The 13,216-nt window shown below is 39.8% G+C and overlaps 3 protein-coding genes across 3 annotated transcripts in view; all 3 read left to right on the top strand.

The window, feature by feature from the left end:
- LOC123984621 (prolactin) overlaps nucleotides 1-2,114 on the top strand; it is a 5,606-nt gene extending 3,492 nt beyond the window's left edge. The window contains exon 7 of the mRNA XM_046071592.1: nucleotides 1,589-2,114. The gene's annotated coding sequence lies outside the window, so the exon portion shown is untranslated. The remainder of the gene's footprint in view (nucleotides 1-1,588) is intronic.
- LOC123958024 (prolactin-like) lies at nucleotides 40-1,616 on the top strand. Its single transcript, XM_046031197.1, has 4 exons — nucleotides 40-61; nucleotides 130-284; nucleotides 1,076-1,258; nucleotides 1,389-1,616. The coding sequence occupies exons 1-4, from the start codon at nucleotides 40-42 to the stop codon at nucleotides 1,578-1,580; spliced, it is 552 nt and encodes a 183-aa protein (XP_045887153.1). The 3' UTR covers nucleotides 1,581-1,616.
- A 2,589-nt stretch (nucleotides 2,115-4,703) lies between the features above and the next one.
- Nucleotides 4,704-12,501, top strand: LOC123984636 (dual specificity protein phosphatase 3-like). The gene is made up of 3 exons (XM_046071626.1): nucleotides 4,704-5,008; nucleotides 8,052-8,284; nucleotides 10,401-12,501. The coding sequence occupies exons 1-3, from the start codon at nucleotides 4,833-4,835 to the stop codon at nucleotides 10,607-10,609; spliced, it is 618 nt and encodes a 205-aa protein (XP_045927582.1). The 5' UTR covers nucleotides 4,704-4,832; the 3' UTR covers nucleotides 10,610-12,501.
- Nucleotides 12,502-13,216: the final 715 nt, after the last annotated feature.

Here is a 13,216-nt window from a genome sequence, read left to right as displayed (position 1 = left end):
ACAGTGGGAGTAATATACTACATGAGACAAAAGAAAGCAATGGCTGTGAATTTTCTAGGATGTACGATCTGGTTTTAATTTTTTTTACATGTTTAACCTTCCATCACAGTAAAACGTGTTATTTGCCAGGTAAGCAGTTAATTGTGAATATAATAATCATCATCTGTCTCTTCCAGGACTCTCATTTCCCTCCTATAGGCCGCATGATCATGCCCCGCCCCTCAATGTGCCACACCTCCTCTCTGCAGACACCAATTGACAAGGAGCAAGCTCTTCAAGTATCAGTAAGTGACTGTATGTATGTCAGTTCCTCATTTCTTCCTTGTTTTTTGCTTTCAATTTTCTCAGTGTTTTCATCAAGTTACCTGTACGGTCTTCTCTTTGCCTCTTTTATCTCCCTTTTTATTGTTGTCACTGTCATACATCAAATAACATCTCCTATCCAGCAGGAGTCAGACAAGTTGACCAGTCCAATGTTTTTGATTATCATATTTCCTTAGTAGACAAGCATCAAATCATTGAGTTTCTATGAAAACAAACAAACATTAATGTGCTATCTCATCTTTCACCCAAATAACTAAAGCAAAGCATCTTTATAAAATGTACCAGATTTCAGAATGACAACATGTTTGTTTTGGCATTTATTGGGTGGATATGACTTGAAAATTAGCAAACAAGTGGAAAGGCATTTTGATTTCATTGTGACATTAACTTTAAGAAATGCATAATACTTACTGACCTCTGCAGGCCATCACTTGGAATTACAAACTGTCTACAGCCAAGAAACGGTTTTGTTCTCTATAGCTAATTTCTCCCTTTATAACAATTTTGCAAGGGGCAGATTTATATGTAACTCACCAGTTTAAATTATATTAAGGCTTAAAGCCAGAGGCATCCACATTGATCTTCACAACAGCTCTGTCACGTCACAGACACTGTGTCCACACAACCGTTCAGTAAAGTGCTCACATCAGATATTTTCTGCATTTTTATCTCTTGTGTCCCTTTAAGGTACAGGGTAGATTTATATATTTCAACTTTTTGTATTATCATCATCTGTTTGACTCTTCACCAGGAGTCAGACCTGCTGTCATTGGCTCGCTCCCTGCTCCAAGCCTGGGTAGACCCCCTGGTAGTCCTGTCCACCTCCGCTAACACCCTGCCTCACCCTGCCCAAAGCAACATATCTAACAAAATCCAGGAGCTGCAGCAGCACTTCAAGAACCTGGGAGACGGCCTGGATATCCTATCTGGCAAGGTGTGCCAGCATGGGAAGAAAACCCCTCAGACACATTTTGTTTTGCTTTGCACCCATTTAAAATGTTAATATAAACTGTGTTTTAACAGCTTTCCTCCCTCTCACTTCCTCTGCCTCCTTTCTCCCTCAGATGGGCCCAGCGGCTCAGACCATCTCCTTACTGCCCTACAGAGGAGGCAATGACATCGGCCAGGACAAGATTTCCAAATTGACCAACTTCCATTTCCTGTTGTCCTGCTTCCGCCGGGACTCGCACAAGATTGACAGCTTCCTGAAAGTCCTCCGCTGTCGGGCGGCTAAAATGCTACCTGAGATGTGCTGAAGAGTGAGGCAGCCAGCTTGACTCTGAGGGGAGATCTTTCTCACAAACTGCTAAGTAGTTTTGCATTATGAGCTTTTAGATAGAAAAGGAGCGGTTACATGGCGTGCACAGGAAATCTTTAGTTTGAAGTGACACGAATTTCATTGTCAATATGTAGATGCTAAGATATAATATGAAATGAAATGTTTTATCCCTTATTGATTTTGTTTTAAAAAATCCCTTATACATTTGCAAAAATGTTTTCATTTTTAAACAGCTTCCTTACTGACTTAAAGTCAATGGTTAAAACAGGTAGGTAGGGGAGCAGCACATTGAACCTAGGAGTTTATACTGTGGTCCAGTCTTGCTAATGGGTCACAGGAGGACAAAGCACGGTTTATACACTTCACCATATGTTTCCAGCTGGTCTGGCCTTTATACCTTCAAAGCGCTTTGCAGTGAAATATATATGAAATCCTCCACCACACTGGGATGCAAGGCTTCAATGGAGAATACCTTTCTCTTCCTAACTAATGATTGTATAATGACCACATATGTATATCAATAAAAATGATTTCTTGCACAGAAAAATTCTCTGTACCAGTTTTTTTGCATGCCAGCAAGACTATCTTCCAACAAAACCAGGTGTTACAACAAATGCCACAAAACAACATAGGACAAAGTCCTCTAGTGGAATTATGACATGAGCAAAGGAAGAAGTAGTATGATGTTGTTTTAGTATGGAGCAAAACATCTCCAGACAGGTGGAAGCATAGCTGCAGGAGTTCAGCCGCTGTGTATTGGAGTATCGCTGTTGTTGGAGCTAGCATGAAAGACAGGGCAGTCCAGGAGAGCACAAACCACACAAACATCCTGTTGATCCACATTGTTGCCGGCGCTGGTGTTGAGCCAAGCAGGTAGAGAAAGCAGCCGAGTGGGGAGTGGGAGCCCCGGTGGTAATGTTACAGGTTAGCTAGTCCAAACAACAACACCGGATAATCTAATCATATGCCGAAGTGGCCAGATCAGACTTAACTTAATTCTGTCAATTTTGTTTTTTTTTTTGCTTTTCATGCATTATACAAAATTTCATCAAGCAATAGAAAAATTTGTGTCATTCATGTAAACTTACTGATTGTTTAAATACATAATTTGGTAAATTTAAATTAAAATTTGGTTCTTTTTATGATATTAATACTAGAGCTGGACCCGAATATTCGACCGTTGGGTACACATTCGAATTTCAATTTTGAGATTCGATTATTGAGATTTTTTTCGCGCGCCTGACCTCCGCCGACAGCAGTGAAAGTAATGCTCCAGTTAACATCAAAGGGAAAACCCTCAGCTGTGTGGGAGCACTTTAAACTGAGTGATGACAGCAGTAGTGTGGAAGTTATGGTGTTTATTAATTTTACAATTGCTTAATTTCATCACAGATCAAAAGAGTCAAATTTCCTACATTTTAAAATTACTCAGTAAACTGTAGGCTAGAAACAAACAACATAATGAACACATTTAAATAATTATATTAGTCTGATTGTATAAGAAGAGCATTTGGTCGTTATGATAAAAGTTCAAAGTGAATTTTGCATAATAACGTGTTAGATTTAGTTCTGCTATCGGAAATACCGCTCTCCGTCTGGACCCCCGCTTGGCTAAACTATTCCCGGATTCTGCTCTGGACCTGCTCCTATCACATTCTCTCACTCTGGACACTCAGCTACGGTTCCCGCCTGCACAGCAGCCGCCAACACGGTTCGGCACGCATCCATTTAGACTCTGCCTTGCTCTTCACCTGCTCAATCTGATCCTTTTAACCTGCAATAAATATTCCTCTTTTATCTAACTCCTCCCTTTCTTAGTCCTGCACTTGGGTCTGCTAGCCTAGCCATAACAAAGTTAAAAACACAGTTATAGTAGGCTAATATCCACTTACTTAGCCTAGCTATGAGAATAAATAAAAAGAGCGCTCTCTCTCACTCGCGCACACACAGACGCACCAATGCCGTTATGTCTATGGAAGATTTTATTGGACTTTACTCTTATTTGTAACCCACAGAAAACAATCCACAAATGTGTACTATGATGCGCAAATATTTCACTCTCTACAAATGTGTATTTTTACATTTGTGATGCGTAAAATGATATCCACAAAAATACAGAGTGACTTCTACACACAAAACAGTTTTAGCAAATTGCTTTCTGTCAATTTGTGGTTCATTTGTAACTTCTATTTTACACATTTGTGGAATTTAGTCCAATGTGCACTGTGGATATCTGTAAAAGAAACTTACACAAATATCTCACTACCCAAAACATGTATTTTTACATTTGTGTTGTGTAAAATCATATCCACAAAAATACAGTGCAAATAGCAAATATGTACAATTTACTATGTACACACATATTTTAATTTCACATACAAAGTGTTATTTACGCATTTGCGGATCATTTCCTGTCAATTTGCAGGTCACGTTACATTTGTGACTTCTTTTTACGCATTTGTGGGATTTTGTCCACTCTGTACCACAGAGATCTGTAAACAGAGATCTGTAAATGTGAGAGCAGTTTATTAGCTACACCAGCAGGTGGCGGTAGCGACATTGCCTCTCATGAGTTGTAAGACTATCCATTGCAACTTCTGCTTCCGAGACACAACTGGACTCTTCTCTATCTAAACTTTTCTGTACAAGTATATATAGTTTACTATTGGATACTTTATCAGCCCAAATGACACAGCTAACACAAATTAGACCACAGATCTCCATTTGATAAGATTTTGTCCCAGACACGCTTATCAGATAGGATATTTGCTTTTAGATGTTTTATTACAGAAAGTGTATGAAACCCATGACCCAAATAGTCATACGTTCGTTCATTGTTACTTATGGATGGAATTATGGTGAAAACTATTTATTCTTCTAATTTTAATTACTGTCCCGAATTTCGCCCATTCTCATCTGGTCACCCTAGAAAGATCCCAGGGGTGCACACACACACACACACACACACACACACACACACACACACACACTTCTGAAACCAAACCTGACCCAGGTCCACCAAAAAGCCCAGACCGCCCCTGCATACTGTGGTTTATTTCCACAACACTGAGCAGCCCTCAGTGTTGAGCCGCGGCGGCGGTGCAGGCACAGCTGAGCAGCGTTCACACTTCATCAGACTGGTAAACCGACACCTGTCTGCCACATTCCCCCCGCCGTCTCCTTTCTGTGTGCGCCTGCTGAAGGTGTCGCTTCGGTCTTCAGGTAGGCTATGAAGAATAAACACAGCCAACAGGCACAGACAGAGGCTCCGAACCGACTCGACATGTCGAGCTTCGAGGTGACTCTCCAGCAACTCAACGATCTGCTGACGGACGACAGCGGCTTTTACAGCTGGCCGACTAAACACTTCCATGAGGTTTACCCGAGGATCTACGTCGGCAATGCGTGAGTCATTGTTGGGATCATTTTGATAACACTCTTTTTTTCTCTACACAAAGAGATGTTATTGGTAACATTAGAGTGAACATGTCTGCATAAACAATCCCCATAGATTCTGTACCTTGTTTTCCTTCGACCGCAATTAAAAACAGTCAATCCCAATTTCATCACCCCTTATTCCTCTAATTATCCTATTAGCCTGTATTCTATTAATGTGGTGTTACATATTTTACGACGATTGAAGCAAAATCATGTGTCCCAATAGGATCATTATTATAATATAGCCTACCACAAAAGATGATAACGTCGACTAACCTGCAGCAAGAGATCACCTTTAAAATCATTAAAGCACAAATTAACGCATTGTGACTTTTTACAAGTAGCCTATTATAGGGTCCTACATGTGCTCTAGAATTATCTAGAAGTAGGCTATTAAAATTAATGCCATGACATCCCATAAGGTCATTAGGATCTAATGTTACCATAATTAACCACTTGTGTGTTTCATTTAGGTTGTATTAAAAATATGTAGGCTAGGTTTTCCTGCCTGAGAGTGAGTGTCTGCTCACTGACCGTGAAGGCATTACACAACTGGAGCCATGAGGGTTGTTTCAGACAGAAGCTTGTTTAAATTTTGAAGAGGTAGAGGAATGTTATAAAAAGGCAAACAGCATCAGAGGTTGCAGGAATGGAGAATATGTAAAATAACTTGTGAGCTTAACAGTCAGTCCCCTGTTGACTAAAAAAACCCCAGAGTGCCCAATATTTCAATCTCTGCAATTACTGACCTCTCCCTGTATCACTGTCAACATTAGGTGAGACACACACACACACACACACACACACACACACACACACACACACACACACACCGCATGCATTATTGTTCAATTTTTTATCTTTCTATTGTGAGACTTACCTTGTTAACTACTCATCATGTGTTAAAATAATAGTTAATCATTTTAGGAAATGTGCTGTGAGTTAGCAGAGAAGATCAACACTCTCATGTCTCTGTAAATTTGCAGATAGACTCAAAATAGAGGGTAAACAGTTAGCCTGGCTCTGTCTAAAGGTAACAACACCGGTAAATAAGAGACTGGAACCAGCAGCTGATTAACTTAGCTTAGCTCAACTTGTTGTTTTTACACTTCTACACTTTTTATACATATTAAACAGACAAGATTTAACATATTCATTTGTGAGCATGAAAGGTGCTGGTATGCAGATTTATTTTACCTCAGACAGATCCAAGCAAGCAATTTCTTGCTGTTTTTATTTTCCCCCAGCTGGGCCAGATATCTGCTGGTCCTCTCGAACTCTTTAAATATTCATTCAATAAAACACTTTGGTCCAATAGAGATCCATGCAATAAAAGTTTAATGTAGAACCAATACAGAGTACATGTGAATCCAAGCTGATCCTTATTACAGGGTCCACCTTTCTGTTCTTCATCAGTCCACATTTTAGTGAAAAGTAAAAGCTTCGTTGCAGTCAATCAAAAGACATATTATTTAGTAATCATCCAAAAGATTAAAGCCTTGTTGTAATTATTGATAGACTGATTGATCAGCTGCACTCACAAGGCTGATCTGCAGGCAGCCTTGTCAGAGTGGCCGCATTGGAATGATATAAGTGCTCCCCCTTGTGAGTATTGGTAGGGTGGTGAATAAGTCACCATCGTATTTTATCAATGTTAACACGTTTCTCCCATCTCATTCTCCATGGAGAATATTATACAATTAAATCATGTCACTTCTAACAAACTGTACCCCACTCTCCCTTAAACACCAGTCACGTTCTGATATCTGCAGCATAACCCAATGTATCTTTCTATTTCATTAATTGATAAATATTCAATCTAAAACAACATGTTACTGGCTAAAATAACCGTGGATATTATGGCTGTATGTTGCAGTCTGCACTGTAACACACTGTCTGATGGTTGAATTTGGTTGAATTTCTCTTATATATCAAATGCTGATTAACAAGACCCCTTATTTTTCAATAATGAATTCTATGATTAATAGAAAATAATTCCACTTCAATATTCTAAGATAAGCTCACTTGCTGCTGGAATTATAACTCTTGAAGAAGCTTGAAAACACAGCCTTTCCTAACTGAGTTATTAGGAGGAGACACTTGTTCACAATGCAGATTACTGCACACTAAATCAGTTGATCACAGTTGGTCAACCTGTGCTGACGCACAGTACACTGGTAAGAGTATATTTCAGGCTTACAAGCAAATTCGTGTCCAAAATTTTAAAAGCTTTAAAACAGAAACTCTGAGTGAGTCATCGCAGTGTAGTTCGGGAGAGAAAACCCCTATATGGTCTCCTTTATTCCGCTTGCCTTCCTATAGGAGTCATAATGGACGGAGCAGAAACACTTATCTGTGTCTGTTATTAGACCAGACGCCCTCGCAAATATAGTCTGGAACACACAACTGCACCGACACATCTCTGTGAAGCCTAGTGAAGAGAGCATCCGCCCACGCATCGTTCTCTCTCAGAGCGGGTGTTTTTTTGTTTTGATGTATCTGTCCTGGTTCCACTGGTAGACTGTGGAGGCGTGACATAGCTTTCAGTATTAGCACCAGTGTGCATCGACTCTATTTTTAGCTCTCTCCATCTAAAGGACAGGAGGAGCCAAGTGGTACAGCAGTCTCAGAGGTTCACAGTGGAAAGCAGCAGATCTCTCTTTGGTACAGCAGTGCATTTGTATGATAGAAGAAGGATAAGGGAGAATGAAAGATTAAGTCTAATTGAAACCCACACGAAAACTGACCCTGTCTGTGAAGATTGTCAGTTATCCACTAAATTGAAGAAGCCTATTTGATGAGAGGCAAATGTCTTCATGTATGTTCAACCAAGTCCAGTTGCCCTTGATTTTAACCCACCTTGGACATGATGCTAAACACACTCAGCATTAGTAGTATGTGTGAATAAGCTCTAGAATGTGTTATAATTTCCCGCGACCCGACCCGATAAGCTGATGAAGATGGATGGATGGATGTGTTATAAATTGTTTTGCTTACCCATCTGATGCAGGTTTGTGGCTATGAACGTGATGCGTCTTAAGCGCCAGGGCATCACACACATCCTGAATGCTGCGGAGGGAAACTCCTTCATGCACGTCAACACCAACGCTGAGTTCTACGCCGGCACGGGGGTCATCTACCATGGCGTGCCAGCCAGCGACACCGACCACTTTGACATCAGTGTTTACTTTGAAGAGGCAGCAGACTTCATCGAGAAGGCGCTGGCATACAAAAATGGAAAAGGTCAGAGCATAACAGAGCTGAGGTGAACTGAATCTGAAATGGTGTTTGTTTTTCTGTGTAAAATGTGGATCTGTGCAGATCTGACTGCTTTTCTCGTATTCCTTAATTGATCCGATGATGACACTACTAATAAAAGCTATTTTTTTTTAAACTCACACTGTTTTTATTATGTTGAATACCACTTATACCAAAATATAGAAGAATGATACTGTACTGTACCTGTATTTTAAGTAAATGTAACTTTTGAGTACAGAGCTGCCAACTCTCATGCACTGAGCGTGAGACTCATGCAATTGACACTTTTCACACACCCTCACGCCATACATCACGCACTGGAAAAACGAATTTTGCCCATAACTGATTGCGTCGACTCTGCGTGATTTTACTCCAACCAGCTGATGCGACATCGGCGGATGCTGTGGCAGGAATTAAGCGAACCCGCTCTCGCGCAGTGAGTGACAGTTCGTGATCGGGTAATGTAGCTGGTAGAGTTTTGCAATATAAAAATGTAGAATCTGAAGCACAGCCTTGCTCTGTTGGGAATGTGAACTGCACAGAGCTGCTGAAGTTAACGAGAGGATTTGTGGTGAAGTGTTTTCAGTTAGTTTCGTTTTGCACAGGTCTCAGATACAGTCCCAAACTGGTTCTATGTCTGTTTGTCAGGGATTCTATCCTATCAGCAGAGCAAGTAATGAACAGCAGAATATTATAGTATATATATTGTGAATTATGATTAAATGATGACGTTATTATAAAAATATTTCTGGAGATGTGAGATTACATAGATGTGCTGGATAGATGCAAAAAGTTTTGAACATTCAGTCCACGAGTCTCTAACTGAATTAAAATAAATTAATTTATCCTTGAGGTGAAAAAATGCCACATTTAAAGAGGAACACAAAGGGGAGCGAAGACTAAATCATGAAAATTTTCACCAGAATGCAGGAAATTGAGTGTTCAATGCTAAAAGACCTCCCCTCTAAATAAGTGGCTACTCCATTGCTAAAGGAAAATCTATGCTCTTGCTAATTATGTACTAACCTATAATATTCCATACATTCTCTAGAATTAAAAGAAATACAGTCTCTGGTTTTGACACATAGATTGTGGGGGGAAGACTCCCCCCAGAAATTATCATGTCTGGAGGTTGTCGAGTATCCTGATCACACTGATCTGACCATGATTATTGACTTGGCTTTTCTTCTTACACAAACATGTGGCTGTGGCATGCAGGACTAAAGAGTGATGACCCCGACCCCTGCGGTGGGATATGACACAGACGGCATAAAATGAACTGATCTCCATCACAGAATCTCACTCCAGACTAAATTGAAAAGTTGGCAGCCCTGGAGTATGTCACATGTTCACACTGAAATAGTGAACTCTCCAAAAAGTCAGTTGTCAACGCAGAGTAATTTACTCTGCGTTGACAACTGACTTTTTGACTTCTGCTGGTGGATGTGTTTGACCCACTTGCAAAGTGAAAAAGGCATACTATACAGTCCCTGATGGGGGGCTGTAATTGAAGGTCAATATTAAAGCTTCACTAATCAATGTTATATAAACAACCGGTCACACGACTGTGTGTAATGTGAGAGGGTTCACTCAGACCAGCCCACACATAAGTATCGCTTGAGTACAATTTACTCTGATGTAGTTCATTGTTTAGGTTTTTCAGCCCTCAAAATGTACTCTTAACAACCTTTTTTCCAGCTGCAGCTAGCAGCTTACACTACAACTAACTAGCTGGTAAATGTGGAGCATTTAGCAACTAAAGAGCCAGAGTTGGAAACTGTGCTACGTGGAAACTTATCTGACAGGAGAGTGAATGTTCGACTTAAACTTGTGACCAGAAACCCCAATTAATAATAATAATAATAATACCTTTTATTTAAATGAATGTTCTCCATGTCTGCTGAATCTGTAAATAGACACTGGTTTGTTAGCCATACCAACTTTACAAGGTGACAATATGACTATGTGTTTATTCTATACCTTTTCCCGCTATACTGTAATCCCAAAAAACGAATGAATGCAGCTTTGAACTCCAAGGACTCACATGCTCTGTTGTGAGTTTTGGTCAAACTTGAACAGTTACTCTTCTTTTCTTCCGCAGGTAAAGTGTATGTTCACTGCAGGGAAGGCTACAGCCGCTCGCCCACCTTAGTCATAGCCTACCTGATGCTTCGCCAAAACATGGACGTCCACACCGCGCTGGCCATGGTGCGTCGGAAAAGAGAGATCGGACCCAATGATGGCTTCCTTCGCCAGCTCTGTCGGCTAAACCAGAGGCTGGCTGCTGAGGGAAAGTTCCGGAGCAAATGAGGCAGACAAGGGAGCAGACAGACTGTAAAGAAAGAACAAAAGTATGCTTCATTGCACTTCACTTTCTTTCACTAGTTTTATAGCTTTAACGAGCCTCAGATCTGTGAGGGAAAGTTCTGGAAGTGAGGATAGTGGAAAATGTTTTCTGTAAGACTAAGGCTGACAGCACTGAGTGTATGTATAGTACAAGATAGTACCTCTTACACTTAAAGTATGTACAAACAGTGTTTTAACGTGTGTGTGCTCAGACTAACGCTGGTGATACCATTTGCTGATCGTACAATGTAATGTGTAAATCGAGGTGCACTGCATTCACCAAGTGTGTTTGCATACGCTCCCCTATATTCTGAAAATTTGATTTACCTGCAGGTCTAAGTGACACTGAATAATAATCAGTAAGCATATTTTTTGTGTTCTGTATAGTTTGGTGTGTTTTCATGCTGCTCACTATTCCAGAGAACAATATCAAAGTATAAAGGGAATGTTAATACACATTTAAACTTCACTGTGGGAACTGGTGAAAAAAAATGGTGTAACTGATGTGATACTGCCACCGCCTTTTCTCATCCAGCCTTCTGTCCCCCCTGTCCATCTCTCTTCCTCCCTCCTGGCATCGTGCCCTTTGTCTTCTCACTCCTGCAAACACTGCCAAATCTCTCAGTCCCAGTCGCTCCCAGAGGGGATTTCAAGAGGACACTGTGATTTTTCATATTGAATAAGATTATCAGGGTAGTAGCATCATACAAAATTAGTTTTTGTCCAAAATGCCTAGTATGTTTTAGAAAACTGCACAATCTTTGACTTACTGTATATTGCACTCAAGTCTAAAAGCCTCAGAATTAGTCTCAGTCAAAAATGTGTCTTGCTGTTATGGTGCTTTATAGGAATTGTTGACACTATTTCATACTGCAAAATAATGACAACAGGTGGAAACCGGTAGAAACAGCTAACCGGCTCTGTCTAAATGCACCTATAAAGGGAGCAATTAACATGTTATATCTTGTTTAACCATCCAAAAACTGAAATATGCTGGACTGTTTGTTGGCCTGGCACAGTAACGTCTGTAACCCCCCCGCCCCTGAGAAAACCACCACTTTTTGTTTTACCATGCATAAGTGTAAACAGACAGGATATAACATGTGAATTATTAAGCTTTACAGGTGCAAGAAACAGCTATCCAGGCTAGGCTGTTTCAAGTATTTGTGCTCAGCTAAGCTGACTGGCTACTGGCTGTAGCTTCATATTTAGCGTACAGATTTGAGAATGGTATCAATCTTCTCATCTAACTCTCGGCAAGAAAGCTAGTAAGTGTATTTCCCAAAATGTCAAACTATTCCTTTCTTGCCAACTTTGAGAGATGATTTGTCCCACATTCTTACATCAGGCAACTCTTGACAGTTAGAAACATGCCATGTCACATGTCAGGTGACCTATGACTTTATGCCAAATGGTCCAGTGAGTAGAACAAAGCCGCTAAAGTCTCTGATTGTAATTTAAACACTGCCAGAATGTGAGATGTCTGTAACTTGAACATTATTGGATAACTTCTCAGTCAACACCTTTGCACATTTGTGTGTATACATTTTATAGTATACAACAGCATGCCTTGTAATATACATGTTAGCCACAGCGCTGTTTATATTGCTTTGTTAGTGCAGCTATATAGCTATGTACATTGACTGAGTCATAGAGTGCATATTATTTGTCACAATGTACATTATTAAGGGTGCGTCTTGTAAATCACTATGCATTACTGAGTAGGATATGATGTAATTGGTTATGTCTCAGATTATGACACTGCTTACATGAAGTGCACTTTATCTAATGACACTTGTGATTGTTGTTGCTCTCTTTTCATACAATCAGTAATAAACTGAAAATTACAACGCTGATTTTCAAAGTATTGATTACTGGTGTGACTAAGTGGATTGTTGACTGAGGCTGCTTTCTTGTCGTCCTGTCTGACTTACTTCTGTAAGTCTGAAGATGTAACACTTAATACTATACTAACATACAAAGGCAGAGATCTGTCAGAAAACCTTAAGTTGAGAAAAATGGGTTTAATGTTTTCAGGCTGACTGGGTACAAAAACAGATGGCTAGAATTTAATGTCATCATTTTATGTATCCTACAAATTGTTGACATAGACTGTGTTCAGGGAACATGAGGGAAACACACAATATAAACAAACAAAATCCAATATTGACACTTTACATTGACCATTTGTTAGTACAAAGTCCTTGCAAATGAATGTAAAAAAAGTATAATTTAATACATTTTAATATAATATAGGGATAACAAACTAAATGACTAAGATAATGGCTTATAGAGCTAGCTTTAACTGGGTTTAGCTGTGTGGTTCTGTTCTGTTTTTAGCTGTGTTTTGTTGTAACTGGATATTTAACAATATGTTTTCTTTGAAGTCATAGCATAAAAGTATATGGTAAAAAAAAAAAAATAGTTTCTGCACTTTGGCTTTTTTAATTGCAGTAGGGTAGATGATGGACTCCTGTTCAGTAATCATTTTGTCCTGTAGAGGGAGCAGTAAGACTACTGTAGTTGTCCCAGTGCTAAGATCAGTCAACAAGTCACATAGTAAGGTTTCAT

The sequence above is a fragment of the Micropterus dolomieu genome, linkage group LG02 (assembly GCF_021292245.1).
Source record: "Micropterus dolomieu isolate WLL.071019.BEF.003 ecotype Adirondacks linkage group LG02, ASM2129224v1, whole genome shotgun sequence".
Classification (NCBI taxonomy): Eukaryota; Metazoa; Chordata; class Actinopteri; order Centrarchiformes; family Centrarchidae; genus Micropterus; species Micropterus dolomieu.
Note: the sequence above shows the minus strand (reverse complement) of the source record. Positions and strands in the feature narration are given on the sequence as shown.